At 43.1% G+C, this 18,751-nt stretch overlaps 1 protein-coding gene across 2 annotated transcripts in view; it reads right to left on the bottom strand.

Annotated features, from left to right (window-relative positions):
- paip2b (poly(A) binding protein interacting protein 2B) overlaps nt 1-18,751 on the bottom strand; it is an 86,764-nt gene that overhangs the window by 37,876 nt on the left and 30,137 nt on the right. The window contains exons 2-3 of one of the 2 annotated variants that reach the window (XM_078403875.1): nt 14,014-14,067; nt 13,468-13,623 (exon numbers count right to left, since the gene is read on the bottom strand). In XM_078403875.1, coding sequence (XP_078260001.1) covers nt 13,468-13,623; nt 14,014-14,016 — 159 coding nt within the window. In that variant the 5' untranslated portion in view covers nt 14,017-14,067. The remainder of the gene's footprint in view (nt 1-13,467; nt 13,624-14,013; nt 14,068-18,751) is intronic. The other variant, XM_078403967.1, reaches the window with a different exon arrangement.

The following is an 18,751-nucleotide window of genomic DNA, read 5'->3' as shown; positions in this document are numbered from 1 at the left end:
GTGGGAGAAAATTATAACAGTTTGTACCACAGTTTAATAGTTAAAGAGTCAGAGCATGGAGCAGGCCCTTCGGCCCTAGTCGTCTATAACGCCCAAAATGCTCTATCTAAATTAGTCCTATTTGTCGTTATAAGAAGATAACTGCAGATACTGGTACAAATCAAAGGTTTTTATTCACAAAATGCTGGAGTAACTCAGCAGGTCAGGCAGCATCTCGGGAGAGAAGGAATGGGTGACGTTTCGGGTCGAGACCCTTCTTCAGACTGAGGAAGACTATTTGTCGTTGGTTGGCCTATGTGCCTCTAAACCTTTCCTATCCATGTACCTGTTCAATTGTCTTTCCTACAGCAGATGACCAATACTTAATACAATACTCCAAATACGGTCTTGCCAACATTTTTACAACTGTAACTGAACATCCCAACCTCTATACTCAATATCCTGACTAATGAAGGCCAAAGTACCAAAAGCTTTCTTTGTCGATCAATCCCCTAGGCGGATTGATCCATGCCTGACTTTCGTATTGCTGACCTGATCTAGGGTCCATGCCTGGTTTTGGTGTGCCATGCAGAGGTTAACCATGAGGTGTGCCATGCAGAGGTTTTCTCACCTGCTCTCTGCATTGTATTTGTAATAAAACGCTTATATAGAAGTTAAACGATTTGTGGAAATCTACACATCTTACATTCTTCACTAGCCTATTCACCTTTAATGGCACTTTAATGGAACTATGTGCCTGCACTCCTAGATCCCTTTGCTCTACAACATTCTCCAGGCCCCATACATTCACTGTGAAGGTCTTGCACTGGTTTAGGTGAAGGGCCGAATGGCCTACTCCTGCACCTATTTTCAATGTTTCTATGTTTGACTTCCAAGTTAGGAATCATAGTTATCAGAACAGAAATAGGCCCTTGGACCCAACTTATCCAGGCCAAACAAGTTGCCATAGCCAGTCCCATTTCCCAACGTTTAGCCCATTTCCCTTTAACCCATTCCTGTCCATGTACCTGTCGAAAGGCTATTTTAAATGTTGTCATTTTGCCAGCCTCTACCAATTTCTAACGCAGCTCATCAATATTTTCACCATCCTCTGTGAAAATGTTGCTACTTAGACTCCCTTTAAATCTCAACTACGTCTATGCCCTCTAGTTTTAGTCTCCCCAACACTGAGACACCGACAGTGACCATCCACCTTATCTATGATCCTCAAAACTCAATAAGGTCAATCCTTAGGTTCACACACTTCAGTGAAAAAGACCGAATGTTCCACAATTTCTTCTTTTATAATTGACTCCAGCATCTTCCCCACCACTGATGTCAGGCTAACTGGTCTATAATTTCCCGTTTTCTCTCTCCCTCCTTTCTTAAAAAGTGGGATAACATTAGCTACACTCCAATTCACGGGAACTGATCCTGAATCTATAGAACATCGGAAAATTATTCACAAAATGCTGGAGTAACTCAGCAGGTCAGGCAGCATCTCAGGAGAGAAGGAATGGGTGACGTTTCGGGTCGAAACCCTTCTTCAGACTGATGTCAGGGGGGCGGGACAAAGGAAGGATATAGGTGGAGACAGGAAGATAGGAGAACTGGGAAAGGGAAGGGGAAGAGAGGGACAGAGGAACTATCTAAAGTTGGAGAAGTCAATGTTCGTACTGCTGGGCTGCAAGCTGCCCAAACGAAATATGAGGTTCACCCATTCCTTCTCTCCTGAGGTACTGCCTGACCCGCTGAGTTACTCCAGCATTTTGTGAATAAATACCTTCGATCTGTACCAGCATCTGTAGTTATTTTCTTATACTACTTGAACAATGCGTCCACGATTTCTAGAGCCACTTCCTTAAGTACCCTGTGATGCAAACCATCAGGCCCTGGGGATTTATCAGCCTTCAGTCCCATCAGTCTACCCAACACCATTTCCTGCCTAATGTGAATTTCCTTCAGTTCCTCCGTCACCCTAGGACCTCTGTCCACAAGTACTTCTGGGAGATTGTTTGTGTCTTTCTTAGTGAAGACAGATCCAAAGTACCTGTTCAACTCGTCTGCCATTTCCTTGTTCCCCATAATAAATTCACCTGCATCTGTCTTCAAGGGATCCACATTTATCTTAACTTATTTTTTTCTCTTCACATACCTAAAGAAGCTTTTACCATCCTCCTTTATATTCTTGGCCAGCTTATCTTCGTACCTCATCTTTTCTCCCCCCCTTGCCTTTTTAGTTATCTTCTGTTGCTCTTTAAAAGAGTCTCAATCTTCTGGCTTCCTGCTCATCTTTGCTATGTTATACTTCTTCTCTTTTATTTTTATACTGTCCTTGACTTCCCTTGTCTTATTGAAACATATAAGATTATTAAGGGATTGGACACGCTAGAGGCAGAAAACATGTTCCCGATGATGGGGGAGTCCAGAAACAGGGACCACAGTTTAAGAATAAGGGGTAGGCCATTTAGAATGAAGATGAAGAACATTTTCATCCAGAGAGTTGTAAATCTGTGGAATTCTCTGCCTCAGAAGGTAGTGGAGGCCAGAGTGCTTAAGGAAGTAGCCTCAGAAATAGTGGATGCATTAGTGATAATTTTTCAAAACTCTTTAGATTCTGGAGTAGTTCCTGAGGACTGGAGGGTAGCTAATGTAACCCCACTTTTTAAAAAGGGAGGGAGAGAGAAATCGGGGAATTATAGACCAGTTAGCCTAACATCGGTAGTGGGGAAAATGCTAGAGTCAGTTATTAAAGATGTGATAGCATCACATTTGGAAAGTGGTGAAATCATCGGACAAAGTCAGCATGGATTTACCAAAGGCAAATCATGTCTGACGAATCTTATAGAATTTTTTGAGGATGTAACTAGTAGAGTGGATAAGGGAGAACCAGTCGATGTGTTATATCTGGACTTTCAGAAGGCCTTCGACAAGGTCCCACATAGGAGATTGGTGTACAAACTTAAAGCACACGGTATTGAGGGTTCAGTGTTGAGGTGGATAGAAAATTGGTTGGCGGACAGGAAGCAAAGAGTAGGAATAAACGGGTCCTTTTCGGAATGGCAGGCAGTGACTAGTGGGGTACCGCAAGGCTCAGTGCTGGGACCCCAGTTATTTACAGTGTATATTAATGATTTGGACGAGGGAATTGAATGCAACATCTCTAAGTTTGCGGATAACACGAAGCTGGGTAGCAGTGTTAGCTGCGAGGAGGATGCAAGGAGGCTGCAGAGTGACTTGGATAGATTAGGCGAGTGGGCAAATGCATGGCAGATGCAATATAATGTGGATAAATGTGAGGTTATCCACTTTGGCGGCAAGAACAGGAAAGCAGAGTATTACCTGAATGGTGACCGATTGGGAGAAGGGGAGATGCAACGTGACCTGGGTGTCATGGTGCACCAGTCATTGAAAGCAAGCATGCAGGTGCAGCAGGCAGTGAAGAAAGCGAATGGTATGCTGGCATTCATAGCAAGAGGATTTGAGTTTAGGAGCAGGGAGGTTCTGCTGCAGTTGTACTGGGCCTTGGTGAGACCGCACCTGGAGTATTGTGTGCAGTTTTGGTCTCCTAACCTGAGGAAAGACGTTCTTGCCTTAGAGGGAGTACAGAGAAGGTTCACCTGATTGATCCTTGGGATGGCGGGACTTTCATATGAGGAAAGACTGGATAGACTGGGCTTGTACTCGCTGGAATTTAGAAGACTGAGGGGGGATCTTATAGAAACATATAAAATTCTTAAGGGGTTGGAGAGGCTAGATGCGGGAAGATTGTTCCCGATGTTGGGGGAGTCCAGAACCAGGGGTCACAGCTTAAGGATAAGGGGGAAGTCTTTTAGGACCGAGATGAGAAAACATTTCTTCACACAGAGAGTGGTGAGTCTGTGGAATTCTCTGCCACAGAAGGTAGTTGAGGCCAGTTCATTGGCTATATTTAAGAGGGAGTTAGATGTGGCCCTTTTCGCTAAAGGGATCAGGGGGTATGGAGAGAAGGCAGGTACAGGCTACTGAGCTGGATCATCAGCCATGATCATATTGAATGGCGGTGCAGGCTCGAAGGGCCGAATGGCCTACTCCTGCACCTATTTTCTATGTTTCTAATTCACCGGATGTTTTCTAGAGAGAGTTAGATAGAGCTCTTAATGATAGCGGAGTCAAGGGATATGGGGAGAAGGCAGGAACGGGGTACTGATTGTGGATGATCAGCCATGATCACAGTGAATGGCGGTGCTGGCTAGAAGGGCCGAATGGACTACTCCTGCACCTATTGTCTATTGTGGTAAGTGCCTGGAGTGTGCTGCTGGAGGAGGCAGATATCATAGTGGCAACGAAGAGGCTTTTAGACAGGCACAGGGATATGCAGGGAGTGGAGTGATATGGATCATATCCAAGTAGCTTAAATCAGCATTATGTTTGGCACAGGACAATGTGAGCCAAAGGGCCCGTTCCTGTTCGGTGTTGTGTCATGTTCATTCCTTGGGTCACTTCCCCAGCTCATCTAGATCCTGCTGTAAACTTTCTTTACTGTGCATCATACCACCAACTTTGGTGTTATTCACAATATTACTAGCCATCATACTATGTATTCACACAAATCATTAATATAAATAAGGAGCGGCACACCGCTGGTCCGACAGCTAGCTGATCACAGGGCTCTACAGAACATCCAGAATGAATTTCATCTTGGTGGGTTAAAATGTGGTGGAGTACAAACTGTAGAACTGAGAACATATTTCAAGCAATTCTAAGGTCGAACACTTTTCAACAAGTTTATTTGTAAGGTAAGCATGAATTCTATTAACATCTAATACTAAATATTTGTTTTACTCTAAGTCAACAACTAATTCCATAACCCAAAGTCTGAAGAAGGGCCTCGACCCGAAACGTCACCCATTCCTTCTCTCCGGAGATGCTGCCTGACCCGCTGAGTTACTCCAGCATTTTGTGTCTACCTTCGATTTAAACCAGCATCTGCAGTTCTTTCCTACACACATAATTCCATCGGCCATTTCCTTAGCAAACTTGGTGGTTTTATGGGGGTGGAGGGCGAGGAAAGGAAACGAGAAAATCGAGTACAAATCAGTAAGGCTGCTTAAAGAAGCAGACAAGAATCTTAAGTTTACAAATAGGAGTACAACAGCATGGCAGTTATGCTGAACCTTTATAATCCAATGCTGCAGACCCAGCTGTCATACTGTGTCAATTTCTAGACATCACTCATCAGGAAGGCCATAAGGGTGATGGGTGTATGGAACGAGTTGCTGAAGGAAGTAATTGAGGAGAGACCATCGCAACATTTATAGTCATAGAGTGAGACAGCATGGAAACAGGCCCTTCGGCCCAACTTGCCCACACCGTCCAGCATGTCCCAGCTACACGAGTCCCACCTGCCCATATTTGGCCCATATCCCTCCAAACCGGTCCTATCCATGTACCCGTCTAATTGTTTCTTAAACATTGGGATAGACCCTGCCTCAACAACCTCCTCTGGCAGCTCGTTCCATACACCCACTACCCTCTGTGTGAAAAGGTTCCCATTAAATCTTTTCCCTTCACCCTAAACCTATGTCCTTTGATCCTTGATTCACCTACTCTGGGCAAGAGACTGTGCATCTACCCAATCTATTCCTCTCATGATTTTACACCTTGATAAGATCACTCCATAGCCTCCTGCGCTCCAAGGAATAGAGTCCCAGCCTACTCAACCTCTCCCTAAAGCTCAGACCCTCTAGCCCTAGCAACATCATTGTTCATCATTATAGATAGACAATAGGTGCAGGAGTAGGCCATTCACCCCTTCAAGCCAGCACCGCCATTCAATGCGACCATGGCTGATCACTCTCAATCAGTACCCCATTCCTGCCTTCTCCCCATACCCCCTCACTCCGCTATCCTTAAGAGCTCTATCCAGCTCTCTCTTGAAAGCATCCAACGAACTGGCCTCCACTGCCTTCTGAGGCAGAGAATTCCACACCTTCACCACTCTCTGACTGAAAAAGTTCTTCCTCATCTCCGTTCTAAATGTCCTACCCCTTATTCTTAAACTGTGGCCCCTTGTTCTGGACTCCCCCAACATTGGGAACATGTTTCCTGCCTCTAATGTGTCCAATCCCCTAATTATCTTATATGTTTCAATAAGATCCCCCCTCATCCTTCTAAATTCCAGTGTATACAAGCCTAATTGCTCTAGCCTTTCAACATACGACAGTCCCGCCATTCCGGGAATTAACCTAGTGAACCTACACTGCACGCCCTCAATAGCAAGAATATCCTTCCTCAAATTTGGAGACCAAATCTGCACACAGTACTCCAGGTGCGGTCTCACCAGGGCCCGGTACAACTGTAGACAATAGACAATAGACAATAGACAATAGGTGCAGGAGTAGGCCATTCAGCCCTTCGAGCCAGCACCGCCATTCAATGCGATCATGGCTGATCACTCAATCAGTACCCCGTTCCTGCCTTCTCCCCATACCCCCTCACTCCGCTATCCTCAAGAGCTCTATCCAGCTCTCTCTTGAAAGCATCCAACGAACTGGCCTCCACTGCCTTCTGAGGCAGAGAATTCCACACCTTCACCACCCTCTGACTGAAAAAGTTCTTCCTCATCTCAGTTCTAAATGGCCTACCCCTTATTCTCAAACTGTGGCCCCTTGTTCTGGACTCCCCTAACATTGGGAACATGTTATCTGCCTCTAATGTGTCCAATCCCCTAATTATCTTATATGTTTCAATAAGATCCCCCCTCATCCTTCTAAATTCCAGTGTATACAAGCCCAATCGCTCCAGCCTTTCAACATACGACAGTCCCGCCATTCCGGGAATTAACCTAGTGAACCTACGCTGCACGCCCTCCATAGCAAGAATATCCTTCCTCAAATTTGGAGACCAAAACTGCACACAGTACTCCAGGTGCGGTCTCACCAGGGCCCGGTACAACTGTAGAAGGACCTCTTTGCTCCTATACTCAACTCCTCTTGTTACGAAGGCCAACATTCCATTGGCTTTCTTCACTGCCTGCTGTACCTGCATGCTTCCTTTCATTGACTGATGCACTAGGACACCCAGATCTCGTTGAACTCCCCCTCCTCCTAACTTGACACCATTCAGATAATAATCTGCCTTTCTATTCTTACTTCCAAAGTGAATAACCTCACACTTATCTACATTAAACTGCATCTGCCATGTATCCGCCCACTCACCCAACCTGTCCAAGTCACCCTGCAGCCTTATTGCATCTTCCTCACAATTCACAGAACCCCCCAGCTTAGTATCATCTGCAAATTTGCTAATGGTACTTTTAATCCCTTCATCTAAGTCATTAATGTATATCGTAAATAGCTGGGGTCCCAGCACCGAACCTTGCGGTACCCCACTGGTCACTGCCTGCCATTCCGAAAGGGACCCATTTATCCCCACTCTTTGCTTTCTGTCTGTCAACCAATTTTCTATCCATGTCAGTACTCTACCCCCAATACCATGTGCTCTAATTTTGCCCACTAATCTCCTATGTGGGACCTTGTCGAAGGCTTTCTGAAAGTCGAGGTACACCACATCCACTGACTCTCCCCTGTCAATTTTCCTAGTTACATCCTCTCTTCTCATCATTCTCTGTACCCTTTCCAGCTTGACAATATCTTTCCCATAACATGGTGCTCAGAACTGAACACAGTACTCTAATTGTGGCCTCACCAATGTCTTATATAACTGCAACAAGACCTTCCAACTTCTATACTCAATACTTTGACTGATGAAGTCCAATGTGCCAAAAGCCTTTTTGACCACCCTGTCTACCTCTGATGCCACTTTCAACAAACTATGTACCTGCACTCCTAGATCCCTCTCCTCTACTGTACTCCCCTACCATTCACTGTGTAGGCCGTGCCCATGTTAAACTTCCCACAATACAACACCTTACATTTCCATCATCCATTCCTCAGTCCACCTGCCCAATCGATCAAGATCCTGCTGCAATTTTTCACAACCATCATCACTATCTGCAAAACCACACACGTTTGTATCAAACGGGCCCAGCACCAAAGCCTGAGACATATCACCACTCACAGGCCTCCAGTCTGAGAAGCAACCTTCCACTTTCACCCTTTGCTTCCTTCCACAAAGCCAATTTTCTATACATTCAGCTATCTCTCCTTGAATCCCATGCGAAGAAACATTTGGACAGGTACATGGATAGATTAGGTTTAGAGAGATATGGGCCAAACGCCTGCAGGTGGGACTGGTATAGATGGGACATGTTGGCCAGTGTGGGCAAGTTGGGCCTGTTTCCACACTGTATGCCTCTATGAGTGGGACTTGAACTAACTGAAGGAATTAAGAAAAACAAGATTGCTTTCTTTGAGGCATAAAAGACTAAAAGGTGTTGCAAAATTGTAGCATGGTGAACAGGAAAAACTTGTTTCCTCTGATGGAAAAAGTAACAAGAGGGATACAGGTTTTAGCAAATTGGTAAAAGCAGAGACGAAAATGAGAATTTTTCGTCCTTAATGTGGTGGAATGCATCATCTTAAAGATGGTAAAAAGGGGTTCATAACACCTGACAGAACTGGATAAATCCTTGAAAAGAAAAGGTACAAGGCTACGTCAGTAGAATACAGGTATGAATTAATTTTGACAACTTCAATTAGCTGGCATAAGCAAAACTGATGAAATTGCAGTTTTCTTTGCTGCAAAAACTCAAACTATCCATTCCATGTACCACATCTGGTGACAACAGAAAGCTTCAAAAACAAAGATTACAACTTGCACAACAGTATTCTTTCATTGTGAGAATACAGGATCAATTTTGTTTTCTTGCTCCTCAATCTTAGTATACTTATCCTTTTCTTTTATTATCAACTGCAGTTTCTGCCTCAAAGATATTGGTGATACAATATTGAGTTATAAATTGTTAGGTATAACAATATCTTCTTTGTGAATATGGAGCTAAGGAAGTAAAGCTAGATAGGTGATAAAGAATTTCTAACTACCGTTGTTTTTCGAAGTATAAAAATGTTTTCTATACTCTGCATTTCCAAGACAAGTTTTGCATTTGGCCATTTTTCTCCAGATTACACAGTGAAAGAAGTCAATTAGGCAGTATAGTCTAATCCTTGGGAGCATTTACAGTCAGAGTTATGTGGCACGGAAACAAGGCCTTCAGCCCCTCGCACGTGCCGGTAAAGATGCATCATCTTAGCTGGTCCCATTTGCTCATGTTTAGCCCATAATCCCTTTATATCTTTCTTATCCATGCACCTGTCAGTGTTTTGCAAATGCTGTTATATACCCTCCTCAACTACCCACTCTGGAAGATCACTGAGCGGAAATGTTGCTATTAAATCTTTCTCCTCTCAGCTTCTCCTCCTAGTTCCTTTGGTTCTCAATTCCACTAACCTGGACAAAATCATTCCTCTCATAATTTCACACACCGCTGTAAGATCACCCTTCCAAGGAATAAAGTCCGAGCCTACCCAACCTCTCCTTACAGCTCAGGCCCTCAAGTCCTGGCAAAATCCTTATAAATCTTCTCTTACCTCCACCTCTATTCCTCTTGCAGCATTTGTACCTGAGAACATTGAGGTGCCAGGCGATTCCCTCCTGCAGCCACATTTCTGCATTAGCCATAATATCCCAGTTCCATGTACCTACCCGGGCGCTACGTTCATCTGCCTTAGCTGCAATGACATAATTGTAGTTTAATCTATTAATCTTCCCTTAGTTCCTGCCTTGATCCTCCCTGTCCGATTTACTTATCTAGTTCTCTTTGTCTCATGCCTCATCCGCCTTGCTACTACTTTGGGTCCTACCCTGCGCCAGACTAGTTTAAATCCTCTCGAGTAGCTTTAGAAAATTTCCCTGCCAGGATTTTGGTCCCTCTTCAGTTTGGATGCAACCCGTCTCCCGTCTGTCCTCGTAATTGAACTATGGAATTTCCTCTGCCCCAGCAGGGATCCCAATGGTCCAAAATAGCCGAATGCCCTGCTCCCTGCACCAGCTCCAGGCATGCATCCATCTGCTCCAAACTCCTTTTTCCACTCTCACCAGCACGTGGCACCGGAAGTAATCCAGAAATGACTATCCTTGAGGCCCTGCTTTTTAATCTTCTGCCTAACTTCCTATATTGATTCTGCAGGATCTCATCCCCCCCCCCCCCCCCCCTTTCCAAGTTCCACCTATTTTTCCACCTATGCTGTTGGTACCAGTATGTACTTATGACCACTGGCTGCAATAGTTTACATTTTTTTCAGAATAAATGCTATTTGGCTCGATATTTTGAATGTATATTACATACAAAAATGAAGTTCTTAGATCAGGTCTTCTTACAATTTCTCAATGTTGCTCCTCTAACCACCTTAAAAAAGTTAAACCCAAAGTTGGCATCACCTGACCATTGAGCAAAATGTAATATGCTGGAGGAAATCAGCATGTCAGGTAGCATCTATGGAGGAAATGGACAGACGACACTTTCAGGTCAGACCCTTCTTCAGTTTGAAGAAGTATCCCGACTTGAAATGTTGCCTGTCTATTCCCTCCACATATGCTGCCTGATCCACCAAGTTCGTCCAGCAACTTGTGCTTTGCTCAAGATTCCATCAGCTGCAGGTCCTTGTCTCTTCATCACCTGACCATTACTTGTAGTCATAGAATCATAGAGCATGGAAATATTTGGCTCAGCTGATCCATGCCAACCGGTGCCACCCTTTCCTATTACCATCATTATCCAGCACTTGGTCCATATAACTCTATGTCTCAGTAATTCAAGGCATTCAATGCATTAAAGATATCCACCACTCTCATGGTAAACAAGGTGCCCCAGTGGTGGGGAAGATGCTGGAGTCAATTATAAAAGATGAAATTGCTGAGCATTTGGATAGCAGTAACAGGATTGTTCCGAGTCAGCATGGATTTACGAAAGGGAAATCATGCTCGACTAATCTTCTGGAATTTTTTGTTTTGTTTTGAGGATGTAACTAGGAAAATTGACAGGGCAGAGTCGGTGGATGTGGTGTACCTCGACTTTCAGAAAGCCTTCGACAAGGTCCCACATAGGAGATTAGTGGGCAAAGTTAGAGCACATGGTATTGGAGGTAGGGTACTGACATGGATAGAAAATTGGTTGACAGACAGAAAGCAAAGAGTAGGGATAAATGGGTCCCTTTCAGAATGGCAGGCAGTGACTAGCGGGGTACCGCAAGGCTATTTACAATATACATTAATGACTTAGATGAAGGGATTAAAAGTACCATTAGCAAATTTGCAGACGATACAAAGCAGAGTGGTAGTGGAACTGTGAGGAAGATGCTACGAGGTTGCAGGGTGACTTGAACAGGTTGTGTGAGTGGGCGGATACATGGCAGATGCAGTTTAATGTGGATAAGTGTGAGGTTATCCAAGTTGGCGGATAGGGAGAATAGGGAGGCAGATTATTATTAATTGAATGGTGTCAAGTTAGGAAAAGGGGACGTACAACGAGATCTGGGTGTCCTAGTGCATCAGTCACTGAAAGGAAGCATGCAGGTACAGCAGGCAGTGAAGAAAGCCAATGGAATATTGGCCTTCATAACAAGAGGAGTTGAGTATAGGAGCAAAGAGGTCCTTCTGCAGTTGTACAGGGCCCTAGTGAGACCACACCTGAAGTACTGTGTGCAGTTTTGGTCTCCAAATTTGAGGAAGGATATTCTTGCTATTGAGGGCGTGCAGCGTAGGTTCACTAGCTTAATTCCCGGAATGGCGGGAATGTCGTATGTTGAAAGACTGGAGTGACTAGGCTTGTATACACTGGAATTTAGAAGGATGAGAGGGGATCTTATCGAAACATATAAGATTATTAAGGGGTTGGACACGTTAGAGGCAGGAAACATGCTCCCAATGTTGGGGGAGTCCAGAACCAGGGGCCACAGTTTAAGAATAAGGGGTAGGCCATTTAGAACGGAGATGAGGAAAAACCTTTTCAGTCAGAGAGTTGTAAATCTGTGGAATTCTCTGCCTCAGAAGGCAGTGGAGGCCAATTCTCTGAATGCATTCAAGAGAGAGCTAGATAGAGCTCTTAAGGATAGCGGAGTAAGGGGGCATGGGAAGATGCCAGGAACGGGGAACTGATTGAGAATGATCAGCCATGATCACATTAAATTGTGGTGCTGGCACGAAGGGCCGAATGGCCTACTCCTGCACCTATTGTCTATTGTACCCATTCAAAATTTCTAGCCCCTTACCCTAAATCTATGTAATCGAATTGGATCTAACTCTTGTATGGGGAAAGGTTTTCTGGATGTGGTCTATCCATATCCCTCATAACATTATATAGCTCAATCATGCCCCTCCATTCGCCCCAGCTTTCTCCACTTCCGGGAGAACACACCAAACTTCTCCCGTTTCTCCTCTTAATTATACTTGGGAATTTCCTCTGCGTCCTCTTAAACATAAGCTTCCTAGAAAATGGTGACTAGAGCAGCACATCAGTACTCTATTGAGGTTTGACCAATTTGCTAGAACTCTCTGTAATTTCTTGCAGTCATTGGCAGAGCAGTTTCTAAACCTGACAATATGATTCAACCCAACAACATGCTTTCTGTGGCGCGTCCGTAGCAGTAAAGAGTCATCGGAGACATGCCAAATTTCCCTCGTCTCCTGCAGAAGTCGGTATGCCTTCTTGGCTGTCTCTTCAATATGGTTGATTCATGACAAGTCATTCGTAATATTGATGCCATAGAACTTGAAGCTCTCAAAAATTTCCACTTTGGTACCATTCATGTTAATTGGAACATGTACCCCACTACATTTCTTGAAGTTGATAACGAGCTTCCTTTGTCTTGTTGACGTTGGGGGAAGAGGCTGTTGTCTCACGACCATTCTTTGACCCACTTTCCCAGTTCATTAAGATTCTTTTATAATCTTTGTTAACCCAGTTCACAGTCCATGATACCACGGATTTTAGTAAACTCCCCAAGATCCTACCATTCGTGATGCATGTCTTAACTTCGTAAGTATTCCCAAAATGCATCACCATACATTTGTCAGATTAAACTGCAAATTTTCACCCCTTTTCATCAGCACAACATGATCTCCCTGCAGACTCTTCAGACATCCTTCCACACTGTCAACAACTCCCCCAATCTTCACGCCATGTGCAAACGTACTGATCTTGCCTCCCACGTCTATGTAAGTCATTCATGAATATTACAAACAACATTAATTCCTGTTGGACGCCAGCCATATTACAAATTTTGGTACTCTTGACTTCTTGCTTTTTTTCCTCCTCCTATTCCAATGAATTTCACTAATATTTGTAGCGCTTGTTTTATAATAAACACAAAATTATGGTAGATATGGAAAATAATCTGGAGTGGAGCTGTTTAAAAGTTTAACACCATAAGAGAGGCTACAGTGGGTTTAGTTCATGACATAGGTGCAGAAGTAGACTATTCGGCACATCGAGTCTGATTTTTCAAGTTCTGTCTTTAATTATTGTATTAATTTTAAAGTCACATTTACCTGTCGGTTGTATTCTTCTTCATGTTCCATCCACATGTACTCGGCAAAAGGATTTGGCTCACTTTCAGTATGCCCATTGGATACGATAACTTCCTGCGCCCCAGAGCCTGACGTCATGTTTGTCATATTAGGTGCCTTCATGTCTAAGGAATCAGTCTGCAATGTAGAACACAGGATATAGGGACCGATTAAAGACAAGAAACATTTGACTCAGAAATACCCTGAATGAATATTATTAGAATATTGGATTTATGCTAAAACTAGCCAGCAGAGACAAAAACATTCAGCACACTGCAGGCCAATTCGGTTAAGTGTTCAATCAAGAAAGATAATCAAGGGATGGGGACACAAGCCCTAAAATGACAAAAGACACTTAAATGTTTGTTTGTTGTAAAAGTTGAGCTGCACGCATGCTACCCTTTCACAGACAATTTTTTGAGATGGTGTGTTGTATTATGCACACCTGTGACCTGACCCCATACTTCCCAGCAGCATAAGGTGCAGGGATAGATGTGACAAGGTTCACAACTCTTCTGCTGAACTCACCATTTTCCTCAGTTGTTGAAATGATCAGAAGAAAAAGTTGTTCCAGGGTAGTCACTAGAGGTAAAGAAACAAACGTAAGGGCTGGGCCATCGAATAGCAGATAAGAAACAAACATGACCATGAGAAAAATCAGGGAATCATATTGAGCAGCATATCAAAATACCCTGGAGTGGTTTTTTAAAATTTATGCCTGTCCAGATTTACTGAGCACCAAGTAAAAAAATAATAACTACTGCCCATCTCCTTTTGAAACTTTTCAACTTTCTCCTATATTCCAAATGCAACTGGTATCTACCAGTGTTACACTAGCATATAGGTGGACAATATTTTGTTTCCTCTGTACAGAGGATGAAGGATAGATTTTAAAAAATCCAAAAAGAGTACAAAGCGGGGATAATTGTTGAAGCTGCAGACACAAACTCCCTTTCCTGCAATAAAAATAGAAAATTATGAAAGCACTTTGCATCCAGAGGGACAGAATCAAAACGTAACACTTCAGGTTAATGACCTTTCAATAGAACTGAGAAAAGTTAGAAATAAAACAGTTCTGATGAAGGGCCTTCGACCTGAAACATTAACACTGATTTCTCTTCCCAGAGACATAGTTGATCTGCTGACTCCAGCATTTTCAGTTTTTATTTTAGATTTCCAGCATCAAGAACATTTGACAGAACAAAATGACTGAAATTGAGTGGAGACCAGAAGAGATTCAATGAGACACGTGGTGGTTTATGGAGCCAGCTGGAAAAGGATGGTAAAAGCATGCCTTGGGATGCAAAAAGGTTAAAAAAAATGCTGCAGACATCAAATAAAAAGGCAGAATGATATTGCTATTAGTTTATTAACCTCACGTGTACAAAGATACAGCAAAAAGCCTTTGTTTGCGTGCTATCCAGTGAAATAAAATCATACTATATTCTATACAAGTACAATCAAGCCATACACGTAAATGGATAATTATCTGAAGTTGATGAATTAATATTGAGCCTTAAAAAATGTGCCAATTAAAACAAGATACTGTTTCTTGGGGTTGCTTTGAGCATCATCAGAATAGCGTAGAATAGCAAAGGCAAACAAAGTCAGAGTCGAAATGTGATGGATTAATGTAATAGGGTTAATTAGCCTAACTCATATGGACCAGCTGAAATGAGAGGCTCTGCATCCATTTCCCCAATGTATTGGAAACCATATTGTCAGCAACTAATAAAGTACATCTAAATTTGAAGAAGTGCAAGTGATATGTTATATCACCCATCGAAGGTATTTATTCACAAAATGCTGGAGTAACTCAGCAGGTCAGGCAGCTTCTCAGGAGAGAAGGAATGGGTGACATTTCGGGTCGAGACCCTTCTTCAGATTGATGTCAGGGAGGCGGGACAAAGGAAGGATATAGATGGAGACAGGAAGACAGTGGGAGATCTGGGAAGGGGGAGGGGAAGAGAGGGACAGAGGAACTATCTAAAGTTGGAGAAGTCAATGTTCATACCGCTGGGCTGCAAGCTGCCCAGGCGAAATACGAGGTGCTGTTCCTCCAATTTCCGGTGGGCCTCACTATGGCACTGGAGGAGGCCCATGACAGAAAGGTCAGACTGGGAGTGGGAGTTGAAGTGCTCAGCCACCGGGAAATCAGGTTGGTTATATCACCCAAATGATGTTTGAATCCTTGAATGACAATAATGCAGAAAGAAAATGGGTGTACATGTCTTTCAGTTGCATGATAAGTTGACGTGCGAAGTGGTTTTAGTGGAGATGTAATGGACCAGAGCACTGCAGATGTAACAGTCCCTTGGGAACGCAGAAAGGAAAAGGGGGGAAATTTGTCTCCTTGGGGTATTGCATTTGAAGGCGTCAGAATTTAAGATACCGATCTGTTGAACGAAGAGGTTGGTGGTGGAACGAGAGGACGAGGAGGAAACATTATTCTTGTTCTGGATGGGAGCACAGGTGGTGAAGGTTGAATTGTACAAAATAGAACTGTAAGGTTCACAGCTGACAATAATAAAATAATAGCAATATCATTCTTTATGGTGGAGGGGGAAAGAGAAAGGCAAAACATATTGGAAACAATGGTATGGGATCTGGCATCAATGGAACAGATGTATAGATGGAAAAATTGGGAAAATGAAATGCCAAGATGAACATTGGTGCAGCTAGTTATGTGCTCTGACCTTAGGAAAAATGTTAAGGTTTCAGAGTGCGTACAGAAGAAATTTGCTACAATGATTCCAGGGATGAGGTACATTGTATTATGGATAAACTGGAAATGTAGCTGTAGTTTGTGCTTTTGGTTGTGAGGGAATCAGGTAGATATTTGAAATCATGAAGGATATGAAGAACAGGTAAATAAAAAATTCCATTGAAGCAGGGGTCAAAACAGAAGACAAAGACAGCATTTGACAAAAGAAATAAAATTCATGAGGAAAGCAGTTAGGGTCTGGAATGCTTGAGGAGAGCAGTTAGGAGGAATTCATGAGGAAAGCAGTTAGGGTCTGGAATGCACTGTCAGGATTCAATTGTAGACACAAAGAACTGCAGATGGTCGAATCTTGAGCAATACACAAACTGCTGTAGTAACTCAGCAGGTCAGGGAGCATCGCTGGAGGACATGGATTTGCAATATTTTGGGTCAGGGCCCTTTTTCAGACTAATTCAATTGTGAACTTTTCAAGGAATGAATAGTACGGGAAAGGAAAATATTTGTAGAGCTATGGGGAGAGGTCAAAGGACTGAGTCTAGAATTGCTCTTGAAAAAGGGAACAAAGGGAAGATGTGTTGAAAGGAACTGCAGATGCTGATTTATACCGAAGATAGATATACAAAGTGCTGGACTAGCTCAGCAGGTAGCATCCTCGTTTGGGTGACATTTCGGGTCGGGACCCTTCTTCAGACTGAAGAACCTGAGTTTGAAGAAGGGTCTCGACCTGAAACGTCACCCATCCCTTATTTCTAGAGATGTTGCCTGACCCGTTGAGTCACTCCAGCACTTTGTGTCTATCTCCAAAAAATGGGAAAAGTTGGACAAGATGAAAGCAGGAGCATGGTGGAAAATGGTAATGAAGGTGATGAAGCACTCATGTTCAATATGACAGCAGAAAGCAGCACCAATATAATCATTAATGCAGTGAAAAGAGTTGAGAGCGAACCCTGGTATAGCTGGGCCTCATATATGCATACAATTTTGATTAAACAAGGCAGTTTTAAAGAAGTTGTTCAATGCCAGAATGTTTAGGCAAGCAAAAGGAGGGTGTTGGTGAATGTCAAGTCTCTAAGCAAGGAGAAAGCAAAAGGCCCTACGGCCATTCTAACGATGTAGGATTAGAGGGCCATCGCCCATCGCTCTCAATGTGCTACCTCACTCTGACCTTTCTGATTTTTTTCCGTCAAAACTCAATAAGCTTGACGCACCACACCTCATCTTCTGACAAATCATATTATAAAATTCAAGGCTCCACAATGAATTGCTTTACAGGCCGAATTGGCATTTAATGACCTAGTTGCCCTTAAGGTGGCAATTTGCCTTCTTGAATTGTGGCAGTCTGAGACGTATATGGATACACCTACAATGCTGTTAGGGAGAGATTTCCTACATTTTGACCCAGCGATAGTGAAAGAACGGCGATGTCTTTTCACATCAGGATGGTATGTGGCTTGGAGGGCAACTTCCAGGTAATGGTCTCTCCATTTTTTGCTGCCTTTGCCCTTCTACCCGGTAGAGGATACAGGTTTCAACTGTGCTGTCAAAAGAGCCTTGGCAAGTTGCTGTAGTGCACCTTGTAGATCGTACAAACAGCTGCTTCTTGAGCGTTCCTGAAGCTGAACTCCTCCAGACAAGTGAAAAGTACTCCATCGCACTGTCATGTGGCTTGTAGATTGCAACCAGACTTTGAGAAGTTAGGAAGCGAGTTATTCACTGCAGGATTCGTTGTCTTGGACCTGTTCTTGTAGCCATATTGTGTACAGTTTCTGTTCAATGGTAACCGCCAGAATATTGGTCATGGGGGTTCAGTGATGGCAATACCACTAAACATTAGACGGTGATAGCTGGATTCTGTTTATTAGATACCTTCATTCCCAGGTACTTGTATGTGGCCACTTCAACATTGTATTTCACTCATTTTCAGCCTTCCTCTCCAGGACTTTTCGCCTTTTCTGTATTTTATTCACTTTGTTTACAAATCCTCAGGACATATCTTTACATCTCACTTTCACTGCCAGCATTCAATTTCTCCTGGTCACCTCTCTATCAGAAGCCTTTTTTCCCCATCTCATCTTTAAAAAGGTCACTAATCTTTAATAGATTTTTCATCTCTCAGATTTGCGAGTCTTTGACATTCCTCAAACATTGTTGGAAACAGTTTTTGAATATTATTAAGGTCGATAGATTCTTCATAATCAAGGGTTAGAGTCAATCATGCAATTGAAATTGGAGGTTATGATCAAACCAGCATGCTTTATTACATGGCAGTCGGCTCCAGGGGTCGAATGACCTGTTCCAAAATCTTATGTTCATATTTCTTTTTAAAGTTTACGCTTTATTTTTCACTTACATAACCATTATGCAGTTCTATCATACTTGTATAGCCCAATTATGACATATTCAGGAGATGCTCATTAAGGATGTAGCAAGATACACCAAGGAGAGACAAGTACTGGCATAATGACCGTATCAAGCATAATGTGTTTTCCCTCCAACAATGACTGTTTGCCACTTACTAGACTTATTCAATGGCGAAATAGA

Source organism: Rhinoraja longicauda, chromosome 1, assembly GCF_053455715.1.
Source record: "Rhinoraja longicauda isolate Sanriku21f chromosome 1, sRhiLon1.1, whole genome shotgun sequence".
Taxonomy (NCBI): Eukaryota; Metazoa; Chordata; class Chondrichthyes; order Rajiformes; family Arhynchobatidae; genus Rhinoraja; species Rhinoraja longicauda.
Note: the sequence above shows the minus strand (reverse complement) of the source record. Positions and strands in the feature narration are given on the sequence as shown.